Source organism: Heliconius melpomene, chromosome 17, assembly GCF_056956725.1.
Source record: "Heliconius melpomene rosina isolate 202511_hmr_F chromosome 17, ASM5695672v1, whole genome shotgun sequence".
Classification (NCBI taxonomy): Eukaryota; Metazoa; Arthropoda; class Insecta; order Lepidoptera; family Nymphalidae; genus Heliconius; species Heliconius melpomene.
In genome coordinates this window covers 13,571,583-13,588,268 of record NC_140405.1, presented here as the reverse complement: position 1 = coordinate 13,588,268, position 16,686 = coordinate 13,571,583, and the positions used below count along the sequence as shown (strand labels likewise).

Below are 16,686 nucleotides of genomic sequence, written 5' to 3'. Positions count from 1 at the left end.
ACTGACTATTCACCCTCCCCGCACTGTGACGTCACCACGCCACAAACCACTTTTTTTGTCCCTATCTACCGCCTCGAGAAGAAAAGAGACCCGAGTACAAGTCCGCAGTAAGTACGGTGGCGACGCGTATGTCTCTAGCTCAGCCCCTCTTTTATGTTGTAGGGCTTCGCGTTGCGCCTACCGCTTTACTAATCATTTAGTAAGTCAGTTTTAAATGACGTTAAATACTAACACCAATTGAATCAATTGGACAGCATTCTAAATGGCAATTATATCCTACAATGAATTACATAGTTTAGCATCCTTTACAAATATATCGACTGTTTCAGACATTCTCCTAGGTTATGAATCCGAAGGGAATAACCTGTTTTAGTAGAAAACGCTTTATTACTCCCACTTACGGCTGGATAGGATAGGTCGTGACTCGCATCAAACAATTTGTTAACTTTAACAAATATTTGCGATCGCTTTGAAACTATATATTGTATAGTCCTAACTTCGTTGTTAGTACCGGCACCGGTTATGTGATAAATTAAGTGTCTTTACTTCACGTTATCTAATTAAAATAGAGCTCTTGGGCCAGTACACTGCAACATAAATTGTTTTAGTAATTTGTATTAGGTTCACGATGTATTCCGCAAACCAAATCAGGCATACATAACCTAGTATTAAGACACTCTGTACTAATAGAGTAAAATAACCATATCTTTCGACCAATTTTTAAAATATGTAGACTTGCGTGGCGAAACTCGACGCCACACTTTGTGTTCTTACTAAAGCGGGGAGGTGAAAATAAGTCATTGCCTCGAGAAAGGATCAAACCTACAACCATCATGTTAACAGTCAGCCGCTGTGTCACTTCACCACTACGGCCTCTATAATGTTATATTTGTCACTCCACATATAAATTGTTCATAAAACAATTTTTTTTTTGTAAATCTCCATGTAATTTACTAAAAATATTGAAAATATGACAGAAGTTAGCAAAATAATAATTAGATTAAAAAAATTAAATTCGCAAACATACATCCAAATTCTCTTTATATACATTGATAACGTTTATCAAACGCTTAAAAACGTTAAACATTTAAAATTTGCGAGAAATCAATCATAGTAATGCCAGCTATTGATTTAGACGATTTGAAATTCGGTATTCAGTAAGAGCTTTTAGTTTATTGGTTTGAATATTCGGAACATTCAGAAGATTTGTAACAATTGCTATCTGTGGTAGAAAATTTATCGAATAATGCGCAAAGGAAAGTAGTTAAGTTATTTAATGTCGTCTCAGTAATTGTAATTTTATCCGAGTTCAAAAATGAAGAGGCCAGAGAAGGCAAAAAGTCTATTAATAGAAAACTTCTGAATAAATGAGAGGCAATTATTTTTTTATCTGGCTATCAAGACATCCTATGGCTATTCGAAAATAGGACGGAAAGTGGAGAATGTCCTACACTAGGTTCTCTTAACCTACTCGTCTATATAGGAAATCCAGCGTGAAGCTATTATACTATTATAAGTGAATGAAATAAAAGCTAAATTAAATTATTTTATAAAATAAAACTCTAAACAAGATTAGCACCGACTCGAAAAATAACCGAATTAAAATAGTAAATACGTATATAGGTATCGATAGCTATTGCTTTGAAAGATATATATAGATAGCGATTGCTTTGAAGTCATTAAAACATTATTTTTCTACTTTTGAAAATTGTTTTAATTTTTGCATATAGATATCATTTTAAAGTTGCTTTTTGTTTTCATTTACTTTTGTCTTAGATATCGTCAATTAATAATATGTTTTTCCAAAGATTAAAAAAAATATATCAAATAAGTGAATAACGTTTTCTAAAGAAAAATCTACCCGCCATAAATTTAATCATGGAAAAATAAACAAAATATTAACAAAAAAAAACAATATACTTTTTATTGTCATTTCTAATGATATTCAAATCGTGGAATCTACGAAAAAATATTTGAGAACCACTGACTTTTTTGAATATTTATCTAATATGAAAGTAATATTGTTTTTATTTATAAATTAAAGAAATATTATTAAAGTTATAGTTAATGTTATAGTTAATGTTACGCCACCATAAAGAGAATGTCTTGCATTCGTTGTTGAACGGAGTGCCGTAACACTAGGTATTTTCTGCCTACTTTGCTACAATTATATACGGAATACAGCACGAAGCTTCTGATTTGCTCTGAGTTAGTAGTTCTAGGATATTACAAAGGCTGTCATTTGATCTCTGAGATCATCCACATACATGCAATCCGCCACATTGTGGTTGAACCACGTGTCCGACTTATATATACTTTTGCTTGCTACTTATTAATATTAAATCAATATTTTTTTTACTGCCTTATTCTTTAACCGTAGCGTTTAGCGACTACCCCGACTTCTCCCTGACTACCCCGCTAGGGATACCGCGTGAAGCTTATGCTTATTAAAAAAAAAGAAGCAACAACTCATTGCAGGGTAGGTACCTAATGTAGTAGGAAACTAATGTTGCGACACTCCGCCCTCCAATTCTCTGTCTACTCGAATTAGAGGGATTGCGTTGAGTTGCAGTACTTAGCGCCGCGTTTTGTCTTATCAAAGCAGAGATATTAAAATAATTAATTACAGAGTGGGCATCGAGGCGACATCACATTAAGAATCACATACTATAAATCTGCGACACTATCGTCTTAAATTAAATAAATTACACATATATATACTGAAATTCGGCATACAATTTTGAACTAAGCAGGCTTTTCATATTTTTATGATTTTTGCTATTTTTGGGACTTAGGTATATTCTGGTGAAACGAAATATTTTCATTTCTCTGCTTTGGCACGACAAAATGTTGCGTTAAGTTCCGTCACTCAACGGTATCCCTCGCGCTGGTCGTGGTCGTGGAACAATACAAAACGCGACGTAAAAGCCCACGTAGCATGAAATGTCTCGAAAATTGGTTGGAATTTGAAGCACAGAGAGCTTTAACACTAAGGTTCAACTATTTAACACTATATATGAGATACAGCGTCAAACTTAATAAATAATTTTATAATGCGCAACGGAATAGTTTTTGGGCGATTCTTCTCAGCCTTCCTTTCATATACATGGTGATGGTTGGTAGGTGATAGTTTCCTACAGGACTGACAATACTACCATACAATATGTTAACTGGTAATTCAAAAGCGCTTGTACTGACTTACTTACTTAAATTTAAAAAATATATCAATTTTATTTTCAACTACAACTCATATACCTATATTTATCAGTATAGGTAGAGTTATTTAATTGTAGAAGATCCACTGTTCAGGACCTGGCTCCGTCATCAGACCAGCTTATTATAATATATATTGTCATCTAAGCTACGCATAACTTCCAAACGTATGGAACTACTACTACTACGCATAACATACAAATGGGTCAAATTCAGCTTGGACTTCATTACAAAGTTACAAATCGACCTGCCTTATAATAGCGTATTAAAAAGGAAGTCTTACACCATTTTACATTCTTCAATTTTTTCTCTACTCTTTTTTCCATCATCTCGCTATATTCCGCGTATAGTACAGTAGGGAATCTAGTGTTAAGACAGTACGTTCCCCACGCACCGTCGCTCGAGACATTGCGTGTAGAGTGGCGGAGCAAAACGCCGCGCTTTGCCTTGTTACCAGAGCGAAAAAATAAAAATTGAAAATATTAAGGATTTCATTCCCCCGAATGGGAATCGAACCCACAAACGTCGCGTCTACCACACACTTGTACTTTGCCACGACGATCTCAACTTTCCGCTTAAGATTGGAACATCACATGCTACGCAGCGGAACTCAACGCCGCAAGGAAATATTACGATAGAAATTAATTACTTTATCCGCTATGCTCTACCTTCCTAACCTCGAACAAAATATCGCAATACAAACTGTACAGTCGCAAACTGTAATTGAAATCACGGAATTTATTATTTACTTTACAAAATGCTTTTCTAATCTCAATTACTATGGTAAGATTACGTTATGGTTGAATTTCTATTATCTTTTTTATGATTTTGCAACTGACTGTAAGCGCGACGGTCGTGGCTCGTGGGTCGTGGGTTGAATTTACGGGAGATTGTCATTTACATTCAAAATGGTTTTTTTTAAAAGCTTTTATTTAATTTCACCCCGCATGTAGCAGGGTAGGAAAAGGGAACTTTGTGTTGAGACACTCTGTTCCCATTTAGGTACTTCCGCTTTGTGTTTTGAGTGGCGAAACTCAACACTACGCTTTGCCTGGTTACCAGAGCGATAAAATGAAAATATTAAATATTTAATTCCCTCGAGTGGGAATCGAAACCACCAGTCGCGTTTAGAGTCTTGCGCCACAACCGGCCCTGTGCAACTGATTCATTTCCACAAGTTCGCATCGAATCAGACGTTGTCCCACTGCGCCGATAATTATTTACATTCACATTGCGTGAGTATTGGCGGAATTAAACACCGCGCTGTGTCTTTCGAAGGTGTCGCAGTGTTCTTGGCTTCACTCGTTACTAGAACCTACAACCTATCGTATGTATTATATAAGTTAACCACTAAACCCACAGTGATATCAAATAACAATCAACTATAAAATCTGACCTAGCTATTGCATACTTTTTCTATCGGAGTTTTTTATTTCTTTATTATTACAAAGCCGTTACTTTCTAAAGTGTTCAAAGAAAAAGATAAAAAACCACTATTTTATATTAAAAGCAATAGAAATGAGATATCGACGATATCGCAGCGCAGTTGACAAAAGAATGATTCTAAGCGATAGTCGTGGGTTCGTCCCCTACTCGGGGGCAGGAAACTATTTTTATTTCCTCGCTCTGGTAATAAGATAAAACAGGGCGTTCAGAGAATAAAGAAAATTAATATTATTATGCACATTCATTTTCTCAAGCAAGCTAAATGCCTGCGTAAGGGTGATGATAGTGAAAGGGTGTAAGCTTCTCGCTGTATCCTGAATATAACAGGGTACTATGCTAGTATTGAGACACTTCTATTCATCTTTTCGACGTATTTGACGTTACTAGAGCGAAGAAATGGAAATATCGAATTTGTCATTCCTCCGAGTTGAATTCGAGCCCAGAACCATCGCGTTTACGGACACACGCTGGCACAATCCCTCCTATTACCAATTCTTGATTATGCTGACTGTTCTTATCTCGACTTAAAAGAGGAGCAATTAAACAAGCTTGAGCGTCTCCAAAATATCTGCATAAGGTTCATATTTGGACTCCGCAAAAATGACCATGTTTCCGAATTCCGTGCAAAGCTCAAGTGGCTCCCAATTCGACTTCGCCGGAATACACATGTTCTCTGTCTTCTGTATAACGTTCTTTTCAACCAGTTCTCCCCTCCATATCTTAAAGAACGATTCAAGTTTTTAAGTGAATCACATGATCTCTCTCTCCGCTCCCAGAATACCTTATCTCTAAAAATTCCTTCAATTCCTTCCTTCCTTCAATTATTGTATATTTATGTACCCAAATAATGTGTTTAAGTATGTATTTATATATTTTCATACATATATATATATATATATATATATATGTGTGTATGTATGTATATGTGTGTATGTGTTTGTGTATGTATGTATATGTGTAGGTTTATTTTTTTATAAGTGTATGTATTGTCGTATCTATAATAATGACATACTCAGTGCACCTCTTCCCATTTAATCAATGATCTCCTCTACCCCAAGGTTGCCTGGAAGAGATTGCTCATTTAGCAATAAGGCCGCCTATTGTACTATCATAACAATATTATCTCTCCTGATTGTGATACATGTTTGGTGTACAATAAAGAGTATTTTACTTTACTTTACTTTCACCTCTATTTATGTATATGAGGTACCATAATAAGCGGACTTTGGCACAAGACCACCGCTTCATTTAGTACCTAATTACCTATCCCACTACTGGTCCTTCAGGAAATGCAACGAGTGCGCGTGTACTAGCACTGGTGCATTATTAAGTGCACAGCGGAACTCATCCTTGCGCTTTTACCAAAACAGCGATATAATAAATTGGTCGTGGCGAAGTGGTGTGGTGGGTTGTGGCCTCGATTCTCACTCGAGGTAATAAAATATTTAATATATTTCGTTCATCGTTTTGGTAACGAGGCGGGACATTGAGTTCTAACACTCAACGCGTAAATCTAAAAAAAATCAATTTCTCGAGTGGGACTCGAACCCGCAATCGTCGCCTTATACTCAAATTCTACGACGCGGTGGCAATTAACATATAGATATTATTTCTGACATATACATTTAAAAAAAACATAAAGTGGAAAAGAAAACAATCACATTTTTGTTATAATAAATTGAATATAACTTTATTATTTATTATGTAAATACAAAACTTCCATTTCCTTATTTTCTTCCCTAAAACCAATTTGTTTAGTCATTTTAAAAAGCTTATATTTGTCTGTAGGCATATTATGTTACAGACAACATAATAAATCTAGACATTAAAGGACTATCTAGTCAATATATGTTATAATATCTTATTTATGTTATTTTTTATGGAAAAACACTTACTACTTACTATTTTCGTTTAGGCAAAGTCCTAAACGAAAATAGTAAAAAAGAACTTATATACATTTATACTTATATGACTTCAAATTATTTTTTAATGAATCAAATTCACATTATATAATTTAATATTCTGTTTTTTATCTTTTAATAAATTATTTGCTATAAATTGCACTTTTTTAAGTGGACATTTAGTTTAAGTTTCAATAATGAATTTAAAGTTAAAACAACAACTTCACATATAAAACAATAAATTTGGAGTACAAAGTCTTACATACATACACATTACATATAGATATTAATGTATGTATTAATTTTTAATTAAGTAATTTTTGTGACTACCGCCCACAACCCCCGCGCGAACATGCTGATCGTTTCGGCGGTTTGTATGAAGAAGTCGACGCGCCGCCACTTAGAGGTAGATAATCTGCGAATAAACAATTTAAATTAAGGCCAGTCGTGGCGCACGGGCACAAAATGTGATTGTCATATCGACTAGTTATGGGTTCGATCCATACTCGAGTGGGGATCGAACCCACAACACGAGATTAAATATTTATTTACACTAGATTCCCTCTGCCTACCCTGCTGTGTGCGGGATTCAGCGTGAACCTGATTAATTTATTTAAAAAATTAAATCAGCTTGACGCTTTATCCCGCACACAGAAGGAACCTAATGTTAAGACAGTCCGTGCATATAATAGGTCGGGGCAAAAGTATTTTCGTATTATGAATGTATTATTGTGATCAAACCTCTTTGGCTGTACTGAATGTAACAGGCTGGTTTTAATACCATTAAATGTGACGTTGTGAAGATGCAATTAATAATTTAAAAAAACTAGATCCCGCCATTTTTCAATTGTTTTTCAAGCAAGCAATATGAACGTATGTGACGAAGAAATTCGGTACATTTTAAAGTTTTATTACAAAAAGGTAAAAATGCGACGAACGCCGCGAATAAAATTTGTGCAGTTTACTGTTCTGTGCGGCGATGTGTTTTTACAGTAAATACGGTAGACGCGTCGTGGCCGAAATGAATGAATGAATTAGCTGCAGCCGGCTGGGCAGATTTCATTTTAGGATTTTTCTTATTTTTTAATATATTCTTCCCAAGTGAACAATGCGTAAAATATAACTTAAGACCGGCCACAACTCATAGACCATATTAATTATACAAATCAAAGCTGTTACCTACCTTCATCAGATCCCAATTTCTGTCCACTGGCTTTTCCATACTTTTCCAGCCTTTCTAAATTTTCTTGACGTTTCTTTTCTTCACGCTAAAATAAAAATAAAGAAAAATATTTATAAATTAATATGTAGTAAATATTACACATTCTAGTAATAATAATGATAATTATTTAATACTTTTTTACACCAACACTATTAACCTCAAAAAGAAAAAAAATTCAGAAAGAAAAGCATTGGTTTAAGGGTAGCGACAGGTCTCTTCCAGGCAACCACTACAATAAAAAGGAAAAAAAAAACAGGATTTTAGGTTAATGTACAAATGTTTGCTAAATTTTTATATATAATAAACTTACTTAAAGGTTACATACTATAAAAAAGCCTACCTTGCTATGTGCGGGATATAGAATGAGGCCCCAAACTAATTATTTTGAGCCATTATTATAATTTTATCTTTAATTTTAATTCTTGAATGGAAATTATATTAATATTTAAATTATTTTCTTTTCACCTGTATCATAGACAAAGTCAACCTGCCCTGCAGTGTGGGATGCAGGTAAACTTAAAAAAATAATAATAATATGTTTAATACCTCTTTCTGTTGTTCTAAAGCTCTTTGTGAGGCTGCCTCTAGGAGGGCTTGTTGTTGTTCCCTTGCACGTTGTATTGCTTCCATGCGGGACAATGCCTTATCAGGATCTGAAATTAATAAATAAATACTTAAGAAAATAAAAAAAATGTTCTTTAAAGAATATTAAATTCACTCAATCTGTTCCTTTAAAACTGGCTTGTGGCTTTGCCCCATAGTTAATTGAAAATGAGTTATAATTGTGTATGACACACTCTAAAGTGTCTGTCTATTAAAAAGATAAAATAGATTAAATAAACTGTTATTTTTTATTTTTTAATCTAAAAAGAAAGTTAATTTGAAGTTCAACACATACTTTTATGATACTCAGCATCCTCTCTTGCTTGTTTCCAACTGTCTATCTTTGGTCTCAGTTTCTGTAGTAAATAAATAGAAGCTATTGCTGCTCCTACTAAATACCAACCATAGTTAGCTAAAACCTGTAGTACTGAAAAAAAAATACAAGAAACAAGTATATACTAACATGTATATAGAAATTATTTAAACTTTACAAAAGAATTTATTGTTGTGAAAATAATTATAAATTAAATGTTCAAGTATTTAACTAATATATATTATTTTAAAATATATATTTTGTTACTTAAATTTAATTTTAAATATCCCACTAAATATGCCATTGTGAATGAAATACATAGCTTTAGTAGCTTTGATTCCCAGGAAAATATTAAAAGATATATATTGTATAAGCTACCTTTTTTGGTATTTTCATTATGTAAAAAGAAAAAGAAATTTAAAAAATAATTCTAAAATTGACCTTTATTTTAATTTCATAGAGAATAGGCTGTTAGCAGGTTACACCCTAAACTGATAAGTGTTTTCTCAATTAAAATGGTTCATAGTTTAATAAAGTTTCATTTGAGGGTTCTTCTAATTGCAAATTAATATTTAAAGTCCAACCATTACTACACAAGTAAAGTGTAAAGTTTGAAAAGCTGAAGTAGTAAAGCTGATATTTTTTTTCTATATTTTTATATAGAAAAAAAATATCAGCTATACTACAGCGTAAAGGCCCACAGGCAGAGAGAACATAGTGGCAAGACACATTGTTCTCCACTTTCCGCCGAATTCTGGAGGCATTGTGTTTTGTGCGTTCAATGCCCACTCAGGCAGAATGTTTATATTGTAGTGATACTTGTGTGATGTTTATTTTTACTTTATGAAATATTTGCTAAATTTGTATGTTATATTTATATTCTTATGGTGTAGGTCTCGCACAGGTCTCTCAACAGCACTGCAATACGCAATACCTGGAAAATTAGGCGATGCATCGTGAAGAGACGGTCGTAACTCTATGTTTTCTCTGCCTACTTTGCTATGTGATAAATATATTTTTCACTTTTTTCTACCAGGATGCGATGTATTACTTAGTAATAATCTTGAAATATTAATTATATTAATACTTACCAAAAGTAATAGGATTGAACATGGTCGACGTTTCGTTTTCTTCAACAATACGGTCCATTGTGTGTATATAAACGAAATAATCGCTTTAAATCCTACACAAACTTGATAACAATATCCGCTCTGAAATATTGCGAAATTGTTTGGATTATTTCAATAATATCAAAAATATGATGATTAATAAATTATTTTGAAAGAAAATGTTTAAATTTTAGTTTTAACGGTCCACTTTTCCAAAAACTGAAGGAGTGAGTGAAGAATAAATATTTTCAGTTCTGTATTTAATTTAATTCAAGTATGACGTGTTTTGTTTCGAAAGTTTGACATTGATGTTTGACATAAAATAAGATACAAAATACAGTTAATCAATTTAACTAAAGATAAAAAATTGTATTCAAAAGTACTCACAATTGTTATCTATCACAAATATTGAGTTTATACTCTAGATTAATGTATTGGATGCAATTTGCAATATTCTATTTTTATCTCAATATTTACAATTTACTTTCATCGTTTTTTTCAATATAAATGTATTGAAGATACTATGTAATTTTAAGTAATATAGTGTAACATTTTTACATGTAGTGTATTATTTTAAGTAATATGTAAGTAATAAATACTATTATTTTTAAACGGTTTAGTAAATATGACCTTTAATACAAAACTTTCTAGACTAAATAAATATTTAAATAAAACATCTTTCTATTCATCTTTTTTATTCTTGGTACTTTATACCAATTGTTTAGTAAATTCAGTCGCACGCTTGTGATCATGAGCCACGACTGGCCTTACTTCACAGTGTATAATTAAGCATATATATTAATTAAAAGACTCAAGCATAGGAGAAAAGGAAGACAAAAATGCATAAAGTCTAAGTTTATTTAATACAAAACATTATAAAAATAATAAAAAACATGAAATATTTGGTTTTATTGTAACATATAACAATATATATATAGAATGTCAACTTGACATATCATCATCATCATAATCACCACCATTATCATCATCATCGTCAAGGGTATCTTCAATGACACTGTCATTAGAAGAAAGCAAAGGTCTTCTTATCTGTAGTGCCTCAACCATATCCTAAAATATTAAAAAAAGAGATATGAACTAAACTAAAAAAAATATGGGAAAGCCTTTTTTATTTTAACATTTATCTTTTAAAATAGTAGATGTTTGTAAGTATTAATTTGCCAATAAAAGTATTTTTCATTATATAAATAAATCAGTTTAACGCTGTATCCCGCACATAGCAGGGTAGGCAGAGGGAACTTAGTGTTAAGACACTCCGTTGCGTTATATATCTTGTTCACAATACATTTTTTTTATATATATAATATTAAAAAAATCTCACTCTCCACCGTTGCATATCAATTGACTCTATGAAGTGTTTCCTATTTGTATTCACTGACTCCCCCTTTTTGACCGGCAAATATTTTACATGTGGCAACCCTGATTCTCTATCTGTAATAATTAAAATAGAATAAAATACTAAAAGTTTATCATACTAAAATATTACTAATTATTGTTTATCTTTTTACGCTGTATCCCGCACATAGTAGACTAGGCAAAGCGAACCTGGGAACCTGTAGTTAAGACACTACCTTCTACACTTCTCGGCAAATTTTCAAAACATTGCGTGTTGAAAATATTAAATATTCTATTCCTCCGAGTACGCTCTGCCATTGCGCCACGACTGCCTCAAAGTTAAAAACTAGTTAATAAATAAATACTCACGTATATAAATGGCAACTAGGTTGTCTCTAACCAAACACGCCACATTGTATATGTTCTCCACGGTTTTAGAAAAACTCGTAGGGTTCAATACTAAGTGGAAATAACTACAGGAGCCATTCTCCGTTTGCTCTTTTAAAAATTGGTATATTTTAGAGGCCGCATCAGGATTTTCTTTTGTATTGTTTTGTATACTGAAATAAAAAAATCTCTTTGTAGTTACTGTGTACTACATTTTTGTAGGCCGCCCGCATATAGCAGACTAGGCAGAGGTAACCTAATTAAGAAACTCCGTTCCGAACTTTCTGCCCAATTTTCGAAACATTGCATGTTAAGTGGTTAACATGCAATGTTAATCAACATCGCGATTTGTCTTGGTATATAGAGAAGAAATAAAAATAATAAAATGGAAATAAGCCCACAATCGTCACATTTAAGGTCAGTTTTATATGCCGCTGTACCACGAAGGCCGCGATTTATTTTAATATTCACAAGAACAACAAAATCCAGTTTCAAACAATTTCTAGCATTTTTACTATCTAATCTATTTTTTCCCACATGACAGAATAAGCAGATTTAGTGTTAAGACATTCCGTTCCTCATTTTCTGTATAGGTAATTGTCGAGACAGAGTCAAGCTTTTAAGCTAGATGGTTGTGAATTCGACATCCAGTCTGAGGAATGACAGCATTAAATTATGTTCTTTACTACACCGGGAGAATAAGTGCGACGTTGAGTCCCACCATTCAATATGCAACAATATGAAAACAGCCTCTCTGCCCGCTATATACAGGTTACGATGTGAAACTAAAGTAATAAGTAAAAGATACTCGGAGGTATAAATTATTTTCATTTCCTCAATCTGATGGACAAAACGAGGCGCCTAGTTCCATGTTAAAAATTAGTTAAAAAATGGTGACCGCATTGTCTTAACACTAGGTTCCCTATGCCCACCCCGCTACCTGCGGGATACTGCGAAAGGGCAAAAGAATAAGAACGCTAAAGAAAAAAAAACAAGAATAAAAAAAACATACTTTGCCAATTTAGCGAGGGCACGAGCCGAACCCGCTATTTGCTTGTTAACCACTTTCCTTACTGCCCTCTTCTTTGGTTCCGGCAAAGTTGGTTCAAACGTACCATACAAGTAAGATATCACCGGCACTTCTTTTGGAAATGGGAAATGCCAAAACATTGGATTACACGCCTGTCATTTAAAAATGGAAATATCAAAATGACAATAGAAAATAATATATATTGGCACAAGAGTATGGTTGTAAACTATTGAGTGTTCGATTCCCACTCGGGAAATTAAACATATAATATTTTAATTTAATCGCCCTGGTAACAACAAAGGGAGTCGAAGAATACCTGGATAAGTCTAGGTCCCAGTTAATTGGGTTAAAGTTTAATTTTAAAAAGTTTTTTTTTAAATACAATAAATAATGTGAACAAGAAAAGAATAATATTTTTTTATTGTCATTTAATTATATTTAAATTAATTTAAATTCAAATTTTATTTAGCAATATATACTCGCCACGTGTTTTGCATAAGCATCTTTATCATATGTATTGATTTCGTTTGAAGCATTCGACGTTAATGTGACAACAGCTTTAGTGGTACAGCTTGAAAGTCTTGCGTCTAACACACTATTATCTGTAAAATATATAAAAAATAATCGATTGAATAACACTCGATGGTAGTAGGCTCAATCCACGTTTGGGTATACATTTCAGGAATATCTTTTATAATTCTTCTATATTATATCTTTGTCACACTACATCTCCTAAGCAACTTCAATTTGAACCAATTTGAATCAAATTTTGTGTACATCTGTGCATGCCTGGATGATTTAAAAATGTAATTGGAAATAGCCACTTTCCAATTAGGTTTATAAACCATAATAAATGGCTAATTCTTACAAAGATGAGGCAAAAAAGGCATTAAAATTTATAAAAGCCACTCTAATTGCAGCACAATCAATATGGGCAAAAACCACCAACGTCCAATCTATACAATGTACGACAGACGACAGCACTAATATTGACCTTTGTACATCTAATGGTCCTGGTCTTCTAGTCATTCAAAGACCGTAAGATTTAATTATGATAAACATGATGAAGACAAGCATGGCCCTGATGAACGTAAGCTATTTACTTCTCATAAAAGATAACTCAATTAAGAAAAACAAAGAAGCAGCACAAAAAGCACAAAAATCATCATCATCATGTTGAGAAGTTTTTCAATGTGATGAGTGTATGATCTGTTGGTAATTTCCAGTTACACTGTGTCTGTGGGTATCGTTAAATATCGATTTAGCTGAAACTCAGTGGAAAACCAAGATGCATTAGTTATTATGCAGTGTTTTTGAATGAAAGCATTGCATTATAAGCAAGTTTGAGTTGTCTGCAGTCAGTCAAACGTACGTTCCATAACACCAAATAGTTTCAAGGAATTACTCTGTATAGGAGAAATAAGTTTAGATTTCCTTGACATGAATCAATAGAGCCATATTCAACAATATTTATTTCATTAAATTTTATATTGTAGAGAAAGACGAGACCTTCTAGTGCTAATGACCTCCATTCATTTACTGTTACTGGACTAACACAAAGTCATGTGTTGAAAAGAGGTACCGAATAATGCTATATATTTAAGAGATGGAAAAATGGGTAGGGACCAAGTAGTAACATGAATGTAAAAATAGAGAGTTGCACACACCTTTTATTTAACAGATTAGTCTTTAAAAAACCTGACATGCTGTACAGACACACACTCTTCCTATGTCATAATGTAAATACTGAACATCTAAAATAAACACTGACGTAGATATACATATGCTTATACAATTTCATGCCGTGAAACCTACAGTAGGTTTAGGAGTTGGATAGGAAGTGTCTTAACAGTAACTGTGAACTAAAAAATCCCAATTATATTTTAATTGGGATTCAAAATTCCTTAAAACATCATGTAAGTAAATAAGGCCTAGAATACACACAATGATGATGATAATGGTGGTGATTATGGCGATGATGATATATAGACTATACACACAGTGTGAAGTTGATTTATTTTAACCCTATAATCTCAGAAACAAATAACAAACACAAAGGAACACCGAAGAATAATTTAGAGAGTTACCATCATTGAAATTAAATAAGTGTTCGGAACGGAACAATTTACAACTCTAAATTGTAAATATTTAAATTAGTAGAACAGCTTAGGAATAGTGAACATGTGTGAACAAAATTAATAGTCGGAACAGAACAGTCTTGGTACTTGGAAAGACCCTTTCTCGTTTCAGAACAGTTCGGTTTGTCTACTCAGAACTGTTCCCGAACAGTTATCTAGCATATTACATTCTGGGAAAATGTTACGACTGGAACGAAACATCACTATTAATTATATTATATTATTTGGGATTGGTCTATAATTTTGTTTAAGGATAATAGATTTTTGTAAAATTATTTTTTAAGCAATCTGTTATTGACAGTTTGTGATATTTGTTGTTGATATTTTTCTAGTTACAAAATTTCTTATCACTACTTGGTATAAAGCACTAGTGTGTCACATCAGCCAGATAAAATCAAAAATTTGTAAGTAATAAGTCTTTGTCCTGCCATAAAAGTATCAAAAATATTTCTTAAGATTTGGTTATGGATACTTCTTTGTTTTGGATATTCAATAGCTCTATAACATTTTTGATATTAATGCTATTTTCTATACAAATCCTTATATTTGCTTATACTTACTTATCTTACCATTAATGTATATAATCATATATATTACAATGGTATAAGAGGTAGAAGAGACCTCAGTAAATCTTTGAAAACATATGAAGAAGCTAACAACAGTGGACCAGGCACCAGAAGTATGCAGAGAATGTAGCATTTAGCACTCCATTGTCTCTCACTACTTTGGTAGGAAACGGTGTGAAGTTAAAAAAAATACAAATATTTTTATACTTACACTGAGAATTATGTAAAGATATTTCTTGAGATATAATTTGTTGTGCCTGATTTATTCCCACAGCTGGATTGTCTGCTGCTGTAAAAGAATAAACATGTAAGACTTATTAAAACGTAAGTCTAATAACTTAAAAAATATATTAGTGAAAACATTTATTTTTAAAGTTATGTTAATTATATAATTATGGTGCAGCGGCACAAGGGTGTGACTGTAATGCAACAATTGTGGGTCCGATCCCCACTTGAGGAAATGAAATATTTATTTGAGTTTATATTTAAATTTCTTCGCTCTGGTGTTGAGGCAAAGTGCGGTGTAGAGTTCTGCCACTCAACACACAAGGCCTCAAAAATTCGGCAGAAAGTGGGGAATGGAATGTCTTAACACTAGGTTCCCTCTGCCTACCTTGCTGTGTGCGGGATACAGCATGAAGCTGATTTATTTTATTACTAAAAAAACACTTTGATATATTCTTAGATTGAATTAAATTGTTAAAGTATTTCTAATTGTAACATAGTAATGTATACTACATTACATCATATGATATGATGAAAACCACTTCAGTTTTTAACATAATAATAAATATTAACGAAATATTACACTTACGAAGTACTTTTACAAGTTCCAGTAGATTTATATAGTCCCTTTTGGCGCTTTCAGGATCATTAGACATTATGATAACTTACACGACATTTATAAATTTCTTATTTATTTAATGGCCTGATTTTGCGATGACAGGCGCACTGGTAGATTATTATCTACCAGTCACGTATAGTATAACACACGAACGATATTAGGCTGTAAATTTAGAAGGATATTATAAACCGATAGAGATTTAAATATATTATATGGTAGTGAATGAACTGGTTCAAACACTAAAACAAACAAACAAAAGCTTTATTAGTAATATACGAATGAAAATAAATTATTTAAAAAAAACCTATCGAGAACAAGTATCTTAACGAGAACAAGTAATAATATCTTAACAATTATAACTCAATGTTCTTATCTACTATAAACCTTAATAGCTGATGAATCTTAATTTGTAAATAAATAAGCAAGAAACATTTGTTAATTTGTTTATACTCTTGATCTTGATGCTATGATACAAATATTACAAATGTCATTTTGACTTCTCGTTCTCGGTTCTCAGCAATGTTGCCACCTTATTTTTTATTTTTAATGGTAATTAAATAT

General features: G+C 32.5%; 2 protein-coding genes across 4 annotated transcripts; both read right to left on the bottom strand.

Annotated features, from left to right (window-relative positions):
- Positions 1-6,321: 6,321 nt before the first annotated feature.
- LOC146530442 (uncharacterized) lies at positions 6,322-10,126 on the bottom strand. Of its 2 annotated transcripts, none has more exons than XM_085201301.1 (5): positions 9,790-10,126; positions 8,681-8,812; positions 8,329-8,435; positions 7,745-7,828; positions 6,322-6,979 (listed from the first exon to the last, which is right to left on the bottom strand). In XM_085201301.1, the coding sequence occupies exons 1-5, from the start codon at positions 9,845-9,847 to the stop codon at positions 6,887-6,889; spliced, it is 474 nt and encodes a 157-aa protein (XP_085057427.1). In that variant the 5' UTR covers positions 9,848-10,126; the 3' UTR covers positions 6,322-6,886. The 2 variants fall into 2 exon arrangements, with proteins under 2 accessions (XP_085057427.1, XP_085057428.1); XM_085201302.1 differs by having other exon boundaries at positions 6,322-6,975; positions 7,744-7,828; positions 9,790-10,123.
- A 521-nt stretch (positions 10,127-10,647) lies between these two features.
- Nse4 (SMC5-SMC6 complex kleisin component Non-SMC element 1) lies at positions 10,648-16,668 on the bottom strand. Of its 2 annotated transcripts, none has more exons than XM_085201298.1 (8): positions 16,510-16,668; positions 16,096-16,287; positions 15,493-15,570; positions 13,061-13,179; positions 12,560-12,729; positions 11,530-11,720; positions 11,147-11,256; positions 10,648-10,875 (listed from the first exon to the last, which is right to left on the bottom strand). In XM_085201298.1, exons 2-8 carry the CDS (start codon positions 16,160-16,162, stop codon positions 10,750-10,752), a joined length of 861 nt encoding a protein of 286 aa, XP_085057424.1. In that variant the 5' UTR covers positions 16,163-16,287; positions 16,510-16,668; the 3' UTR covers positions 10,648-10,749. The 2 variants fall into 2 exon arrangements, with proteins under 2 accessions (XP_085057424.1, XP_085057425.1); XM_085201299.1 differs by having other exon boundaries at positions 15,493-15,567.
- Positions 16,669-16,686: the final 18 nt, after the last annotated feature.